At 36.4% G+C, this 19,645-nt stretch overlaps 1 protein-coding gene across 1 annotated transcript in view; it reads right to left on the bottom strand.

The window, feature by feature from the left end:
- Nucleotides 1–4,345: 4,345 nt before the first annotated feature.
- Sema3a (semaphorin 3A) overlaps nucleotides 4,346–19,645 on the bottom strand; it is a 199,318-nt gene continuing 184,018 nt past the window's right edge. The window contains exons 16-17 of the mRNA XM_036180344.1: nucleotides 6,441–6,583; nucleotides 4,346–5,101 (exon numbers count right to left, since the gene is read on the bottom strand). Of these exons, the coding sequence (XP_036036237.1) occupies nucleotides 4,646–5,101; nucleotides 6,441–6,583 (599 nt within the window). The 3' untranslated portion in view covers nucleotides 4,346–4,645. The remainder of the gene's footprint in view (nucleotides 5,102–6,440; nucleotides 6,584–19,645) is intronic.

Here is a 19,645-nt window from a genome sequence, read left to right as displayed (position 1 = left end):
CTCTGAAACCCTCCGGATCTCTCACCAAACCCTAATCCCTCCCTTCCTTCTGATTGACAGCATTTATGCTGGGACCTTCAGTTGGGCACTTAGCTCATTGCAACATGTTTCTTCTAAGCATTGATTTTCTGAGCTCCATCTTTACTTGGCATCATACAAGGCATCAGGGGAAAACCAACTGGCCACAAACCCTGCTAGGTATGGTGATGTATGCCTGTGATCTGAGCACTCAAAAGGTGGAGTCATGATGAACAGGAATTCAAAGTCAGCCTCTTGGCTATATTGTGAGTTCAAGGCCAGTCTGAGCTACATGAGACCATGTCATAAACAAAGCAGAACACTTGACTTCAAGAAAATCACAGTCTAGAGAGGGAAATATGTGTATAGTAGGTGCACTGCACCACTGTGGTAAGTGGGGCAGCAGAGCATAAGGAAGGCCCAGGATCTAGGTAGACGTGTTGCTGTGGTCTAAGGCTAATGGTAAGGAAAAGGATTGTCACTTGTGATGACAACGTGTGTCACTGTTAGTTTTGTTTTGAGCTTTGTGAAAGTAGGGCCATCCCTCCCTCTTCTTAGCATCACATCACCTCACAAGTTCATAGTCATGAGATTAGAATGGGCTGAAGTCTACTTTTAAGGGACATAGTATCTAGATGATGATTTTTTTTTCTTTTTAATCTTTTGGTTGCCTGTTTGAGGTAGGGTCCCATTCGTTAGCCCAAGTTGACCTCAAATACATAATCCTGCTTCATCCTCTTTTTGGGATTACAGACATGTGCTGCCGCATCTGGCTCCCAACATCTTGACTTAAATTCATCCTGCTTTTACTGGTTTGGTTTTACCTATGGTGTCACCAGTGACTGTGCAGTTGAGTCCTTGAAATGAATAAGGAACCCTTTTCTCTGTAGGCTGGTCAAGGAAAATAGACCAGTTATAAGGATTCCATTTCTGCAGCCCTCTCTTCTCCTTCATCTTGGGGTCATCTTTATTTATTAATGTACAAATGTGTGACTCTTTAACTAACCAGTATAAGAAAGTTTTAAAGTATAACACACTTATAGGATTTGCATACTTTTGAAAATAATGTTTTCTTCTTTATGGAAACATATATTGCAAATACTAACATTGACCTTAAATAATTATTACCAAGTTAAAATTAAAAGCATGGATTTGTTATATAATAATGTCAAGTCCTGTTTGTCAAATGTGTCTTTGAAGCCGACCTACCTGAAGGACTTTCATTAAATTAAAATTGTGTTTTAAAAAAGCAATCCTTATAGAAAGACTTGAAAACATTGCTCTAATGAACCCATATGAATACAATGCTTGCCCATGAGCTTCAAGACAGGCCTCCCTCTACCTATCTGGCATCCATATAGACCCTGAATAAAAGCAAATAGATTGTGATGTGAAACTTTCATCTCCATGTTTTTCTTCCAGGTATGGCATAAAGAGAACAATATTTAATTTAAAGGGCATAAAAATTCACATTGTCACTATAAATATAGAATACAATGGACAGATGACTACAGGAAAAAAATCTGTTAGCTAATTATGGAACTCCCTGACTCTGGCTCTCCAAACTTTTGAAGCTTATGTTCCTCAATACCATATGTTACAGGGAACAGTAAAGACATCTGAATTCAAATATTTTGAAGAAATGTGTATTTAGCAACTGAGTACATGCTAAAAAGGAATAGTTTACAGCAGCAATATCATTACATTTTTCTCTCCAGTTTTCTAGTTCCTATCTGAAATGCAACGATAAATACAGATATGGAACAATTTACGACCTGGCAAAAAGCATGCTTATGGAGGGGCACACACTCTCTGCCCTTAAGTAGTACATAAGCCACCATGTCACTCATATGGGAAATCTTGCACTCCAGGATGATGTTGAACACACTGAAATGAAGCATCTATAAAAACTTGTATTTTATGCTGTTCTTCCTCATCTTTTCAAAATTATTTACACCTCTTTGCCTAATGTGTAGGTAGCAAAAATATTAAACACATACATTATAAATCACTAAGCTATACATAAAAGAAGCAGTAAGTGTGCATCCACATGCATTTACACGTTACAGTTGCTATTGGCAGGGCCTGTTCTCTCTGCTGTGATGTATCTGATTTTTCAAACATTCAGACTGCTGAGGTGATATGCATATGTCACATGCATCTCCTATGCAGATCTCATCTGGGATGACACATGCATATGCCAAAGTCCATCTAACTTAGTAAGTGGGACATTCATTCATTCTTCTTCATGCAAATTGCCCTCTCTCAATACACATGGCAGATTATGACTCTCGTCAGATTTGTTTATTTGTAAGTTACATTAGTAACTTCCTTTGAAAACTCATTCATGGTGATTGATAAAGACATGTCAATATATTTGTTTGTTTGTAACACTTTTAATTGAAGCCTAAACTTTTTTCTATTGCTATTTCATAGTGCTAAACAAAAATGCATTCACATTTTGGAAGGCATTCATGAAGTTATCATACAATCTTCATTCCTTCAACTCCTTTATTGTTAAGAACTAGAAAGAAACGAGAGACTTATATAATTACAAATAAACTTGTTTCAGCTGCAAATTTAGAATGAAACATACATCAAATGTTCAGATGGTTAAAACTCCATGAAAATGAAGAATGGCTTATATGGCGCACCCTGCTTTTTCTGACTTAGTATTTCAGGTACTATTCTCTGTTAAAAACTGTGATCTTCAAAGAATTTATCAATTCAGATTGCCTTTGAGGATGTACTTCCAAAAGCAACACCATGTTAGTCAAGGAGCCTAAAATCAGATGTAGAATATTTTTAGGCTTTTATTTGAAAGACGTGTCAACAAATTGTTTATTTAAATAATCATTAAAACTGAAACATGAGCTTCCATCTGTGAAGTATTGCAGTGGAGAGGGAATAACAATTTACTGCAGTTGAGGTGAGAAATTAATGTTTAGTTAATTAGAATCCTGAGACAACTGGAGATAAAATATCAGCGCCACTTCATTAATTAGCAGGAAGATGTTTACTTGCATTTCTGTGCATGCTGAAGGATCTGTGGGGGGATTCCTGAAGTGATGAGAATCATGCCAATGAACTGTTTTATAATGCAGAAAGTCTTATGAATTTTGAACTCAATGATTCTCAAGAAACCTTTTTCAATCAACAAAGGGGACAAATTCTTAATTATTTTGTATTATCTTGGATGTTATTCATAAAACAAAGAGTTTTGCACTTTCTAAGTGAAGTGTGTAATCTGAAAATAGCTTATAAATTCATTCTCATTGAGATGAAAATAGTATGTTCCTCATATAAATAATTGTATTATATAGGGTAGAGAAAATATAGTTGATTTAGAAAGAAATGGTTGGGAAATGTGTCATTGAGGTGTTCCAAATGTCCTAGATCTCTCTCTTTCAGAAGTCATTAAATGATAAAACAATAGAATCTCTAGTGGGATGTGGAATCATGAGATGTCCTATGTCTCACATACCATGCAAATATTCAAGCAAAGAATGAAGAGACATTTTAGTAACACTATGATAAGACAATGCTATTTTCATGAGATACACAGTTCTTTTTTTCTCTTGATCCTTCAGAATGCATCTAATAAATGTTTTCTCCCCTTCTGTGCTGTCTTAATTTTTTTGGTTGGCTAAGAACATTATGCAAGTCATAGTTAACTTAGATAATACCTTTAAAAGTAGGGGGGGGTGGTAAAACCTTCTATTTGTTTGATTTCCTCAAGGGGAGAAAACCATAATTCTTATCTTGGTTTCAATAATTAACAGTTAATGGTGAGAGTATGTATCTAAAGTAATATACTAACCCTTACAGAACTGAAAACAAAGTGTGAAAAAGAGCAGCACACAGTTGGAATTTTTAAACAAATTATATAGCACAATAGGTGTAAGACAAAATCCTACTCTAGCTTAGAAAACAGCTAATTTTTACTGCATATTTGTCATGGTACATTTAAATTATAGTTTTAATAAAATACATCTTTAGATCAAAGCTGAAAGAAGACATCAGTAGTAGATCAGTGTATTCCATTATTCTTCTGGATGATGGATGGTTTATGTCTGTACATTTCCACACACTATGTCACTTAGTTTCATTTGCCTTATCTAACCCTCCAGCACACACAAACAGGAGTGCTGGCAGACAAAACATCCTTGAATCCAATCACGTTTTGGAATATTCATCTGCTTACTAAATCCATGCAGTTTATTTTCAACTCTTGCTTCAATAAAATGGCTTTGCTGATGCAGGTTTGTTTTTTTTTGTTGTTTTGTTTTTTGTTTGTTTGTTTTTTTTTTTCACTTCAATGGCAATATGGCAAGTGACATTTTTATTTCTCAGGCAAAGAAGAAAGCAAAACAAACTCTTAGGGGAAACACTAAGTTGGCTGATGTGAACATCTGTGCTCACCTGTGATCTCTGTCAGGTGTTGGCGTCCTGAAGAAAGCCTGCTGGGAAAGTTCCTCGGGGACTCCATTTAAATTGGTGGAACCAGGTTGAATTTCCCACCATTGTAAACATCCACATAATGCCATGAAAATGTCCACGTGTATTGCATTTTTCCAGTTACTGTCTAAGCGAGTCTATACTAGTCTGAGGTTGGCGGTGGTGTAGCTCAGACACTTCTGGGTGCCCTCTCAAATTCGTGGGTCCTCCTGTTTCTGCCTTTCTTGCTCTCCTGAACGTGCTTCCACTTACTGCTGCTCCCTTGCGAGTGCCCCGGCCTCTGTCGCCGCTGCTTTCGGTCCCTTTTCCATACTTGTTCGCAGAACTCATCCATCGTGTTCAGGTTTGGGTGGTTGATAAGCTGCATGAAGTCTCTGTACCAGACCTTCTGGCTGGGCGTCATGCTGCTCGACATTTCTTTGGTCTTTGAGCCATCTCCATCATCATCTTTATGAAGAAGTTCTTCCAAATGTTCTGTGTCAATGACTTCCAGGGTCACCTTAAGAAGAGTTTGCATGAATCCATGCTCCACAGCGTGACACAGGTAGGTGCCTGAATCCTTCTTTTGCAGACTGCGAAGCAGAAGCCCTTGTTCTGTCCTGATGATGTGGTCGCCCACTCTGATCTAGCAGGGACAGGCAAAGGAAAGCATTCAGATTTCAGAGTAATGCAAAGTCTGCCACTCTGTTTAGAAAAACTTAGACATCTGTTGAGGTGGGTTTTAGAAATTAACATTTTTAAATTAAAATTAAAAAAGTATGTATGTCTTGGGGAAAAAGCTATAGTGTCTATCAATTGTTTTTCAGATACCTTTGAAAACTTTTACAATACCACTATTTTTATAGAATATCTTATAGTTACGTGAAATACTCAGGATAGCTGGAGGAAAGAATAAAGATACATTTAAAATGTGAAAGCAAGTATACAAATGTGACATAAATTCCATATTAGATAATGAACTGGGAACTACAGGAACAAAACTCTAGAAAGCGAAGAGTTAAAAGGAATTAATAATATGATCTGTAAAGAGCAAAATAAAACATCAGTATTTAAACCAACAGAAGAAAAATTATATTTTAGGTTTGGTGAATTATTGTCAATTTTATAAATTCCTTGAAGTAATATGATATGAGGGTACACTCCAGGATACACCTATCTTCTTTTATACTTTAAATAGAGTTTACAATAGAAGACACAGAGAGCATAATCTGATGATGTATACAACATGTTTACAGTTTTAGCATGTAATTCTACACTTTAGAACTGCTTAATATGTCAAAAACTCCCCAAACTAACAGGCTTGTTCTTTTGTGTTCATAGTGAACTTGTAAAATTATAGGCATTTAATGCATTTTACAAGTGAGTGAAGCATTCTGGTCACCTTTATTTAATGCGTGTAAGTAGTTTAAAAATTTGGCAGCTCTCTGTGTGATTTTCTCTATATAGGTTGTTATATTTGTATCTATTGAGAAGATCTTCCTGAAGCTGTTTTAATAGTTAATACCAGAATTCATGGTGGGACTCAATTTATTCACTCTAAATCAAGGAAGTATTCAATTCGTTCCCAACTTTTTCCCATTTCCAGAAGTTACAGAGAAAGAGAAATTACCTTATGTAGCAGAATTCAGTGAGCAAACTCCAAAATTCCAGGGAAACTTGTTTTTTCTTTCAATGCACGAATGTAGGAAATATAAATGCTTTATAACTAACCATAGCAAGAAATAAGGACTGGAAAATATGTGCCCCAAGTGCTTCCTGGGCGGGCACTTTTACTCAGCTGCATTTGTTTCTCATACATAGTCTGCTACAAAACAGCTCACATTGGGTGCTTGTCTAAACAGCTATTGTTTGGTTCCACAGTGTGTTGGGGTAAGAAATACTCTCCCTTCCTCTAAGTCAGCAGTACTGGGGCAAATTAATGTATGGATCAGATAGAGATAATTCAGTCAACTGAAATCCTGTACCTCCTCTTTCCGATCTTCATTTCGCCTCTGAAATTGCCAGTATACCAAGGCTCTCTGTGACTTTGGACTGCATTCCAAGAATGTGCTACTGTTTTCTACTCCATAGATGATTCTCTCCTCAAGGCTGTGCCCATGGTGATTATCTAGCCAATGATAAGAACAGGAAACAAGAAAATGTTAATTAATAACCTCAATTTTCTAAAATATTTATTTGGAAAGGCAGAAGACAAATTGTTGCCTATGTAGAAGCCATTTTCAGATTGATTAAAGAGAAAGAGCAAGTCAAGAATTTCAGAATGCAATACTTGCCTCAGTAGATTCATCATTTTGTTTTGGGTTTTACACGCAGAGAGTCATCTACCAGCAAGGAGCGTCGTCACATGAACAGAACTGTGCATGTACACTATAACCTGTGCCTTTGTGCTGTGCCTCTCCAGTGCATGGAGGCACTTCATTATCTTCTCTGGCATGAAGGTCACCACACTCCACTTTTGGAGAAAAGAGCTATTTCTGCCAAGTTAGTTTGCTGCTTTGTTATTTGTTTTTCATCTGTGAAATTAAATTCACCTACCAATATTTATCTAGCATTTTACAGAATGTAGAGATCAGGATGTTTATACTCAACGCCAATAACCCCTAAATAATTCACAACTTTGTTCTGAAGACCAACTGGTGTGAAATGTTTGGGATGGCTCAGTAGAAACTCACATAATTACAATGCAATATGGTTTCAATTGCTCTTATTTAAAAATGACATACCCTTTGTTATTTTCCAGAGTTAGGCTGTGGACCATGGCAAGAGCACATAATAAAATGCAGCAATACAAAAATCTGTTTCCTGATTAAGTTTCTATTATTTTACCCTTTTTGTAACCTCCTTCAATGTGGTAACTGAAACACAGCTCAGATCAAAAGTATGACACAGAGAGGCTAGGTAAAACTCAGTGAGAGAACAAAACTCTGCGCTATCTTGTGTAATCCTGTTTCCATTATGACATCCTGAACAATCTGGTACTCATTACATTAATTTAGAAAATAATAAATATATTTTCACATGCGCAGAGAGCTGACAGTGCAGACAGATGAAAAATTTCTGCTGTCTCCCTCAAATTCAACTAGGATTTTAATTACAGAAATGTCCTCCCTCCTCCTTGGCACCACTTTGACAGTTTTACTCTAGCCTTCATCAACTTACCACTTATGTCTGTCATAAACAATGGGATTTGCTTCTGCGGAGTTTAAAGCTTTTGAAAACTGCTTGTCTGCTCATCCCTGGTGTGGCCTGTGTCCCCCACTGCCCAGCTCTCACTATGCTGGAACAGGCTTCTACCACATCACCATTCCTGATGCCTCAGCCTCACTGTCTGCTTGTCAATTGCCCTAGGCAGGGATGGAAGTCTTTCTGATCTTGGGACATATATCTGTCCCTTCTTGTTAGATATCAAAGCCCTGAAAACAGTAAAGAATGCAATTTACAATGAAAATAAACAGCAACAATTAGTTGATTTTAACTCACATTATCTCATATGTACATACTTACATTTGCATGTATATGGGGACTCTAAGTTCTATAATGAATGTGACATGCTTCCCCTTCCCCCACATGGCCCTGTGCTACTCTGTAAGACATCTGCTGGACAGAGGAGAATTGAATTGCTACATGCACCAGGGCCTGCAAAATCTGCAGTTCATAACCTGCCATGAATAATTAGAATGCTTTGCCATGGAATTCAATAATGTTTATATTAAATATTTTTTGTTAATCGTTCTACCGTGTAAATTTGCTTGGTCATAAAATACTTGAACACTTGGGAAGATTTCATTCATTATGTCTTGGTGCTTGAATTACAACATATGTGACACCATGATAACAGAAGAGCCTAATAAATTTATCTTTACATCCACATCCTCTAGACCAAATATCCTCATGATGTAATCTATAATGACAATGAACTTATCAACAGAAGTCTAAGATAATGTGTTTTTGCTGACACATAGATAAGAAGACAATTGTGACTTGAATAATAGAAGAGGTCTTCATTATCAATGGCTATGTCTATGGACTGGAGAGGGGGCTCAGCAGTTAAGAGCACTTGCTACTCTTGCAGAAGACGCCAAGTTTGGTACCCACAGATCAGCTAACAATTGTCTATAACTCTAGTACCAGGATATCTGAGGCCATCTTCTAGCCTCTGTGAGTACTACACATACAAAATGAGCATATATAAAGGCAGATAAAACATTCATGCACACAAAATCAAAACAGAATAGATCTAATAGGATCAAAACACAAAGTACAAAATTCTCAAAGAACTAATCAAAATATTTTTAAAATCACGGTCTGACTTTTCTTTTTGCCAATTAAACCAAATATTCCTTTTAACATTAGGAAACCAATTCAGTTTTTATTTTATGTTTTCTAGTAGGAACAAAACTTTTTCATGTAGAAAGAGAAAATGATCTTAATAACAGGTATCTTCTTATATGTAGAAAAGCATCTCTTCTGGTTCTGTTTTATAGTTAAATCTCACATTAATGATGTACAACTTAACAGAAAATTTACATCATGTTGCTTTTAGATCAACTTAGCAATGTAATGGTTTTCTTTAAGAAATATAATAGTCATGCTCTTTGTATTGGAGTGAGGAAACAGCACCTGCTTACTTTGGTTCACCAGGTTGGTGCCTGAACTTAGCGTGCTTTGATAACTTCTACTCTTGCCAAAACTTAAGTACTGTTCATCTATTGAGTTGACCCTTCTTCTTCCCCTTTCTTCAAACAAAGGAAAGAGAAACATCTTCTAGCTAATAACCAGTGACACCACACTTCCTGTTCTAATAACTATCCATCACAATCAGCACACAGATGTCCTCCTGTATGTCTTCAGTTACAGATTATCCTAGTTTGTGTTGTTAGATTCTGCTGCATCAGCCAGAATGATAAAGGCTACACTTCCATTGCATTCAGTTGTTTCTGGTAAATTCCTGTAGTAGGATGTGTATACCATTACCAGCTTTTAACCTAGGACTAAAGCTTTGATGCAGGAAGCCTTAGGCAAACACCCTACATTTCAGTGTTCAGACACAACAACTTTGTCATATTCATATTTGTTTCACTTCATGCTTCACAGATGCTGCATAAACATTTCGAACGTGATGTTTGGAAAGAAATAAAACATCCATTATCTGTTTTGACTTTTCTTCCTGAGCTATTTGCAAAACTGTTGGGCAGCACAGGAAACACTGAAGATACAACAAACTGAAGATACAACTTTCTCACTTATCCTCTCACCATTTCCACACTTTTTTCTCTCAAAAATGTATAAATAGGAGAAATATTTCCACTGTTATCTTCTCACCATACTATTTTGATTATTATCTATTTTCAAGTATACTGTTAATTTGTAACAGCACCATACTGTTATTTCATAGAACACATTGAGGCCACAGTTACTCACTTTGAGTCAAATGCTTTATTGAAGACATACTGATCATTAAAAGTTTCCTAAAGGATATGAAGTACTGCATATTCAGGATTAGTATAATCTGAAATCTCCCCAAGGATCAAGCAGCTGACTGAGAGCAGCTATCTTGTTACATACAGTGATACTGGGAAATTTATTCCATCAAAGCTCTGTTGGACCAGGACCTGGCGGCTGCGGAGGAAGTCCATACCCTACTCTACTGTGCTGCTCACTGTATTTATGTCACAGTATTCTGAATGTGGAGCCTGCTGTCTTACAGTGTTTTCTGTATGTCCACCTTTGGTAAATATTATTTCTTGTTTTAGGAATTATTGAGATTCTTTAATGACAATTGGCTGGTAACAATGAACTCTGATCCTCCTCCCCTCTCTGCTGTCTGAGAGAACACCTTCAGGCCAATGTATCATATGCCTATGACATCTCAGTAAATGTATTCTCAGTGCATGGTGGCTTTTGTTCTGTGAGTGTTTCTCTTCATTGCCATTTTTTCTTTGCCTTATTTTTGCTTTAGTAAAAGAAAAAGATTACAAACTATCTTGAGTATATTATAAAGATCCATAGTACTTATAAAAGATGCATGTAGTCATAACTTCTAAATTATTTGTTTTTCTTAAAAAGGTATCTTGGTGACTCCATGATGTGACTTTCATGAGACGAGATTGTCATTCATCCATGATGTTGTGATGTAACTGTGGCTCAGGCTGGCATGAAACTCACAGTCTGTCTGCCTCAGCCTCCCAGTCACTGGGGTTATAGGAATACACTATTACATCTACTATAGTCTCTAGGTTAACTAAGAAACAAAAGTTTTGATATATTTTTATCATTGTTAAGGAAATGCCTGACTTTACAACCATATACTTAGCTGCCATCTAACACAACTGAACATATTTTACAAATAGAACTTTATACAGAAAAACTGTTCCTAAAGAAATAAATCAACCATTTTACAATTTAAATTTCTCAAACTATTACAAAAGGAAAAATAAAAACAGAAAAAAAAATCAATAAATTGACTCAGCAGTCAAGAGAACTTGCTATGCAATCACAAGGACTTGGAGTTCAAATCCAGGACTACAATGAGGTGTCCCACAGTGGCCTGTGACTCCATCTGAAAGTGGAGTACAGTCAGGAAAACTGCTGGACTTGCTGGCTTCCAGCCCAGTGAAGGAAACATAATCCCAATATCAAGAGACATTGCTTCAAAAGGGAGAAGAGAGTGGCAGGGGGCACTGCGTCTCTTCTTGTCTGTGTATGCACACGTACATGTGCTAAATCTCTTAGACAGATAGACACAGATTACAAATAAATGATGTTGGTGCAATGACTGTTGCAAGAGTTTCAATTGTTCAAAAGTAAAACCCCGTGTCAAGAGTCGGCATGAAGACAAATACTGTGGTGCTTTCAGTGTTAGTCCTACCTGCCTTCAAGCATTAAATACTCAGCTTCAATACACTCGAGAACCCTCTTGCTCTTTGTGGCACAGGTAGCATATTATTCGCAATTATTGCTGAACTGATCATGTCTCTCACCCAATGTGTCTACCATATTTCAGCAGAAAGGCGATCATGAAATCGTACCAGATCTGCTGAGAGACAAACCTGAATAAATGCACTGAATTTAAAATCTTACATAGTTCTGTCCCACAGGCACAGACTCTAAGCTTAACCATTATAAAAGAGCAAAGGAATTATAGTCCTAATGTGGTAGAAAACTTTATTACACTACTAGTTAGATGGATACATTTTAACTTTCATAACTCTAATATAATTTACTCAAGATGTAGTAGAAGCAGATCTGTATGAGCAAGTATAATCCATATCAAAATATTATAATATGAAATAGTAAGAGAATAAAGGTATTTGAGGTGTCATATGCATAGTTTTACATTTTTCATTAAAGCCTATGCTAGCATAGGCTAATGAAAAATGTACATCTCCAGAAGAAAGCAATGTAATTCAAAAAATTTTAAATTATATTTTACTCTACAACCTTCTGTTATGAAAGCTCCCATAGGCATTAAGGTTATAGTTATTAAACTGATATAATATATTCTCTTGGGTTCAACAATCTGAATAAAACAAAATAATTTTAAGCAACTAAATATTAATATTATTTAAAAATCAGCAGTATATTTGGATAACACAATGCTCCAATATGTTGCAGCTGCTAATGACAAGAAATAATGTTTTTGAGGAAGTAATCTTCAATTAATCATTTCCTCTTTTAGTGGAATAATTTATGGAAATGAAATGAGACTAATAAAGTAGAAAGAATGGGAGGAAAGAAAGAACTTAAATAAATTGCTTCCTTTTGTAACAACAGAAAGTCACGATATCCATCATTTGGCCAGAAATATCATGTTGCTTAAGGCCTTATTTAGCATTTGATTCTCTTCCAATAGTACCGAAATAGAAGGAATCACATTTCAGCTTCCCATTTATTTCATTCTCCATTTTAACCCCATAAACATTTCCCAAGATTGAAATGTGAACAAATGTAACGATCTTGGAAAATGTAATCTCAGATAGGAGACAGATGGATGAGGTAGTGAGCCACATACTCATTCCTTCTTTGATTTCTGGTATTGGATTTTGATGTGTTTGTCCCTTATTGAGAATTGAGTTTCACAGACAATAACTATAAAAATCAAACACAAGTCGAAAGAGAGGTAGATAGATACAAAGTGATTTAACCAGTCATTTCTGACACTTAGGAAATATAGTTACTAGTTGAAGAACTATAGTTACTATATGAAGACAAATCAATTCTAGTTGCTTTATGACATTATATTTGTGATATTTTTCATTTATATTCCCTGTGGAAGATCAAGCAAAAAGAAAAATAAAAGGAAGCAAGGCCTACTAATCTGGAGAAACATAAAACAGTAGCAATGTATTCATAAGCATTGATCATCATGATCCAGAAATACAAAATGGTATCAGCAAAAAGATTTCAAGTAGATGAAAAACATCTTAGTAGCAGGCAATTACAAGGCAAATCATAGATGAAGGGGATGTATGTCATCAGCTATAAAAAAATTAAAAATGAAAAGAAGAAAAAAAGCCATTATAACACAGCCTTTACATGCATTTTACATCTGCACATTTAAATGGATAGCAAACAATTTATCAATTGTCTTTATTTTGGAGCAGTTAAAAGTCTAAAATATAAACTATAGCACATGAACAGAATCAACTTGTTCATCAGTGGAATGCCTGGGACATGGGTTTTCAGTGTTCATGGTGATGGTCGCAGCCATCAGTCTCGGTAAATGTTGGTGGACTGTGACGCAAGCTTCTGCATGAAAGCCCAGACATTTCTGTCTAATCCATCTATTAGAAACGTGACCAACATTAATTAAGGTTAATGGATGTGAGTTAACAAGAACCAAACGACCAAATGAGATCTTACAGAAATTTTTTCTTCCTTTCTTTTTTGGAGCTGAGGATCAAACCCGGGGCCTTGCGCTTGCCAGGCAAGTGCTCTACCACTGAGCTAAATCCCCAACAGAAAATTTAAGGATATGAGATAACTACTTGATAAGGCCTATTAAAGTTATAAACTACATTGTAGGTGCACATCAAGAAGTGTTTTTGTTTCTAGGCATTGCATTTCAACTAGGATATAGTTATTGAATTTTAAAATTCAGGTAGTTTTCAATATTTTTATGTGTTTGTATTTATATGGATTGGTTCTTAAAATGTGTTTGTCAGCATATGGACAATGAAAGGGATAGGCAGACTGAGAGGCAAGGGAATTTGAGCAGTATTGTTTTAAGTAATTATTTTATTGGAGAAAGTAACTTTTTAGTTACTAGCTAGTGTGTCTTATTTTTAGAAAAATTATTTTGAAATAATGATGAAATCAATGTGTTATGAAATGAAACATAAGAATAGGAATAGTTACACTTGCCACAGGTATATTCTTTTATAATACGTGATATCATGACTACAGCTCTTCTAAGCATAGGGCACGATGAAACCTAAAAGCTTACAGAGTGGTACTAATATGCATATATTTACTGTGATATTATAAGTCTATGTGCAACATCTGGTATATTTTATTTTTGTGACTTTATAGTGAATGCATTACCAAAGAAAGCAAAATAATCTATATGCCAGAGCATGATTACCATAGGAACAATTGTTTTTTTAAAAAAAATGGAACAGGAAACAGAATTTAATCTTTCATTTACTTTCCCCAAGCAATATGATGGGAGATAGGAAACAATCATTTGCAGAAGCACAAACCTCTCATGAACAACAATGAAAATACCATCTTGTATTATAATGATATTTGATCCCTACAACTTTTGGAATTAAAGGAAAAAGGCAGACAACTTAGAATCTCTCTTTATAGTAATTAAATTTAGTTGCAAAAATAGATTATCTGGGATGAGATGAAGATTTTTGTAAAGAAAATAACATAAATGAAAATGTTTCAAACCTCATACATTTTTAGTAAATATAATTGATGTTTGCCTAAAGCAACGTCTGGAGATGACTGTGGCTCATCGATTCCTCCAGAGAGAGGAGTTGCAAGGGCGTCTATGAAAGTCATAGTGGGCAATACCTTGTGACTTGCTTCTACAATGCACACTCATCACATCTCAGCTGGTCTCATGTTAGCTTGTGTCTTACCTTTATTCTTGATCAGAGCCAAAGTTGCTTTATTTTAGAAGAAATTTTCTTATCTTTCTTTCCCGTGTCAAACTCTATGAACCTGACATTTGTTGGGACTAAATTCTTTGTCTGCAGTCATGAGTCTACATGCTTTGCATGAATGCCAATCTGAAGCCTTCGTCAGTGCTGACTTATAAATCAAAGAACAGTTTTTCCCCTTTCTTCCACCTATGATTATGACTAGACATTTTTCATTGTTTCCTCCACCTACATGGGCATTTCTTTCTTGCTAAGACTTTGATTGAAGAATCTGTCTGCAAGATTGAATCTGGAATTCTGTACTAGATTGCCATTCCTGGGCCATTTTCTTTCTTAGCAGTTCATGATATAGTAGTACATGTAATATTCATCATTGCTTTATAAGTGGTATTTCATAATTAATGGAGCTTTGGGTTTTCAAAGGATGACATCAGCAACTGATCAAACCTCAAGGCTCCTCTTTGGGTTAAATGCCCATATTCATATTTGGAAGATGGTAGAGTACACATCATAAAATCATTGTCACAAAATACCAAACTTATGGCTCCCTAGACCAAAAAGACAGTACTGCCAAAGAGATTTTATGAAATTTGGGTATGATTTTTGATGACAACCAAGATAAATTGAGATGGGCTACCTGTGGAGATAATTTAGAAGATTGTCTTACTTCTGTGGATATTTTATTATGGGACATTAAAAAGGAACTGCATGTATGCAGAATGGCCAAGAAAACTATTAGAAAGTGAAATTGAATGATGCCATTCAATTAGAAGATAGGACATAAAGTATCTCCAGGTTCCAGAAATATAAGATGGTGGTATGAATTTTAAAAATGAAGCTTTTGCTTTCTGGACACAAAAATCATAAATTGTGCTGCAGCTCATTTTGGTTTGAAAGGAGGGAGGAAAAGGAGACAGTGGAGAGGTAATTGACTTGGCCAGTCATTTTCTTAAATGCAAAGTTGGACAAGCTCCAATTTCAGGCACACTCTCCTTTGAGGGCAAGGAATGGATTGGAAACAACCTGAATTCTGCAATAGCATTGTGCCTGAAACATGATTAGAAAGACAAGATTTTCCAGCACACATGTACTATTAGGGTTGGATACAAAGGCTTTGGGTGAGCAGCCATGGTGATAGAGAGGAGTGTTTTGGGATCAAGGGAAGTGAGGTGGAGTTTTCCATTTCATCCAGAACAGTTCAGCTTACTCCTGCTCTGCACAATAGGATCATTCAGTGAGGGTGCATTGGAGGTTATATCAGAAGTGCAATTTCTTCCACCTTAATTTCAAGATATTTTATATATAGTCATTTCATTAAAAACTCAGGATATGTAAAATATAGAGTGCTATGGAATATGTTTACCATTACAGCTGGAAGTGATCATACTGAAGTGTATAATTTAGCTTCATGTTGCTTAGAAGCTTTCTGTTAAAAAGCATCTCATATCTCTGCTTGTTTCCATATGAGCACATATATTTTATTGAATGTGAGAAGTGACATTAGCAAGACAACATACATGATTTAAACGGGGTTGGGATCTGGATTGGGGCCCATTTACCTTCAAATATTGATATCTACTATGCTGAGATAATTCACGGATCCCTCATGGTAAGACTGAACCTGGCCAAATGGGGATTCCTGCCTGACTGCACACATTTGAACTTCACTCTTACCTACACTGTGCATGCTTTGTGTTTGGTCAATTACCAACAAAAGCAGCCAACAAGCACTGGGACCTTTGAGGAAGGAGTGTTTTATTGCTTTGGAATTTTGAGGGCTGTGTGGACCTTTGCTCCCATCGATCTCAAACACAAAACAGAGGTGCTTACCAACCAAAAAGAAAAAAAAAAGAAAAAGAAATAGTTCTTGCAACACTAAACTGTCACAATTCCTTTACATCCCACATAAGTATGCTAATTGAGTTATTTGGAGAAGAATTCATTCACGCTTTACTCTTTATTGCTAAATAAGTCTATGCACTTAATTTTCATAGGCTTGAACCAACACAGTAACACCAAAACACATCTTCAAAATGGGCAACATTAACTCCAATAAAATCATTCAATAATCAACAATATTTATTTAAACATGTCTTACTTTTAAAAAGTTCTTGTTCAGAGAGAGCTGACCCGAGCTAGTGGGGAGCTCATGGAGTTTGGACTGATGGCTGGGGGAACCTGCTAGGCCCTCTGAATGTGGGTGACAGTTGTGTGGCTTGGTCTGTTTGTGGGGCCTCTGGCAGTGGGACCAGAATTTATCCCTGGTGCATGACCTGGCTTTTGGGAGCCCATTCCCTGTGGTGGGATACTTTGTTCAGTCTTGGTGCAGGGAGGAGGAACTTGGTCCTGCCTCAACTTGATATGCCAAACTTTGTTGACTCCCCATGGGAGTCCTTACCTCTGTGAGGAGTGAGTGAGGGTTGTAGGGGAAGGTGCGGGGGTGGGGAGTTGGAGGAGGAGAGGGAGGGAAAACTGTGGGTGGTGTGTAAAATGAAAAAATAAAAAATAAGAAAAAAGTCCTTGTTCAGTTTTCCCATCTGTGTATGAGACATTTTTATGTCCAGTAGATATTATTTTGAAATAGTATACAGAGCCAGGCGACGGTGGCACACACCTTTAATCCCAGCACTGGGGGGAGGGTGCAGAGTCAGGCAGATCTTTGTGAGTTCGAGGCTAGCCTGGTCAATAGAGCGAGATCCAAGACAGGCACCAAAACTACACAGAGAAACCCTGTCTGGAAAAACAAAAACAAAACAAAACAAACAAACAAACAGAAAACAATCCCCCTAAAAAGAAAAAACAGTATAAAAACTTTCCTACAACGGGACTAGATTTCTAAACAAATGAAGGCATCACCAAGATGAGACAGGTATAACTGCGAATGAATGATTCTTTGAACAGTTTAGTAATATGTACATAATCAATTGTTATTAGTTGAATGATAACCCATTGTTATTATCTGTTTTTTTGTTTTTTGTTTTATTATTATTATTATCTATGGTAGCTGCCCCTAAAGCAATGGCTTCAGCCTGAGGAGATTTTGTTCCCTCAGGTTCCCACTCTTTCAAAGCTATCAAGGGAACTTTATCTAAATCTAAAGAACTCACAATTCAACTACTCAATGATTCAATGGTTTAGATGGAATTCTGCTGCTCAGAGAGACTGAATGGCATGTAGTTAACTTTCTCCCTTTTCTGGCCTCTTCCAAAAAATCCAGTGTTCTTCTCAAAGTCTCCCCCCCCCCAAATAAAAACCTCTTGCTATACGTGTTTCCTCCTTACCACTTCCAGTCAGCTACTTGCTGACTCAGCCTCCTGCTCACAGGTTAATTTTACTTAATCAAACACATCTTTTAATTGTTAACAAAAGCAGTAAGGAAAAAATGCAACGCACCTCAAAATACTATTCCCCAACAGCCATAGTGAAATTTCTTTCTGTGTGCATGCAGGTATGTGTGCATATTCATGTGTTTGTAGGTATACATATGTAGGGGTGTGGTACACACATGTGCAATGGAGACCAGAAGGTGGTCTCCAATGTTGTTCCTTCTCAGGAGTTGTCTTCCTCATTTTCGAAGGCAAGATTGGACCTGAGACTAGCCCATTGGGATAGTTGACTGGACAGTGAGCTTAAGGGTTCTGCCTGTATTTGCCTCCCAAGTATTGGGTTCCAAGGGCATTCCAGCAAGCCTGACATTTTACACAGGTGCTGAGGAGAAAACTTAGTCACTTTGCTGACTGAGACACATCTTTAGCATTTACAATGATATTTCTTAATAAGTGATATTATTTAAAAATCATCCTGCACTTCTGAACATGATGTTGGTGATGAAAATAATAAGAAGCTTCTTTCCCTTGGGTGAATAATAGATGCTATGTAGTTCAAATCTCTACTAGGAAACTAAAATGTCAAGAATTTCCATTATGCTTTGAAATGTTCAGATGAGTCATACCTATTCATTCAAAATTCCTAAATGTTTCTGATATTCAAAATGTTATATTCATTACAAAAATGGAACAAAGCCCGTATATTTTCTCCTTCTGCTTGTGCTTCTGATATTTATCTTTAACTCTCAAGATACAAGCACATAAATTCTTTAATATAATGAGTTAATAATTACTATTTCCTCATTTATGAAATGATACTGACCATAGTACAATATTTTCACTTGAAATAAACTCATGGAAAAATAATAGATATTCAGTTGTCTAAATGGAGTACGGTCCTTGTAAAACTTAGGAGGGGGTGATAGTACAGGCATTTTCCTCAGGCCAAGACAGAGCAAATCTGCGCTCCCCTTCACTGGTCTTTTTCTTTGAAGTCAGGAGAGTAACCAGTGACCAGAAATGTCTAAGAGTGAGTGATTTTTAAAGCATTTGCTCCTGATTCTCTCACAATCCTACCAAGGAATTTTGAGTCTGATGCAAACACATTGAGACTATGCACAATGGGGCCTGCATTTCAAGAAGGTAATGGATTTTGCAATGTGTGCTCAAGTGCTATGTGGTTCCCCTTTAATATACATAAACAGGGATATTCCACACACATAGGAAGTCAAATAATAATAATAAAAAACATCAAGAGTGTTTTGTGATACTGTGCAAGGCACCTGAAGAGAAAACAGAATGATTGTGTTCGGTTACAGTGTACATGCTTTGCATGTTAACTATTATTTTTTACTGTTCATTAGTGTCCTTGTCATTGGGAAGTTCCCCCAGCAGAGGGAAGCACAGCTTCATTATTAATCTCAAAAGTTGAACTAGGGAGAATGAGCTTGCACTGCAACAATACATTTTAAAAGGAGGTTGATTGATGTTTCGGGTGAAATAAGCAACTCTGACATTTAAAATGTCTTAATATCTTACAGAAAGCATACAGCATATTGCTTGCAAATTGCCCACTTCGAGGAAAGATACAACTAGCTTTTTAACATAAGGACATTGCTTCCTTGTCTATCTGACTCAAAGACTCAGAATATACTGGCTTAGCATCATCATCATATAGACATATGGCTTCTCAGTTGATTTAAACATTAACACTTTTAAGTTTATTTGATA

The sequence above is a fragment of the Onychomys torridus genome, chromosome 3, assembly GCF_903995425.1.
Source record: "Onychomys torridus chromosome 3, mOncTor1.1, whole genome shotgun sequence".
In the NCBI taxonomy this organism is placed as follows: Eukaryota; Metazoa; Chordata; class Mammalia; order Rodentia; family Cricetidae; genus Onychomys; species Onychomys torridus.
Note: the sequence above shows the minus strand (reverse complement) of the source record. Positions and strands in the feature narration are given on the sequence as shown.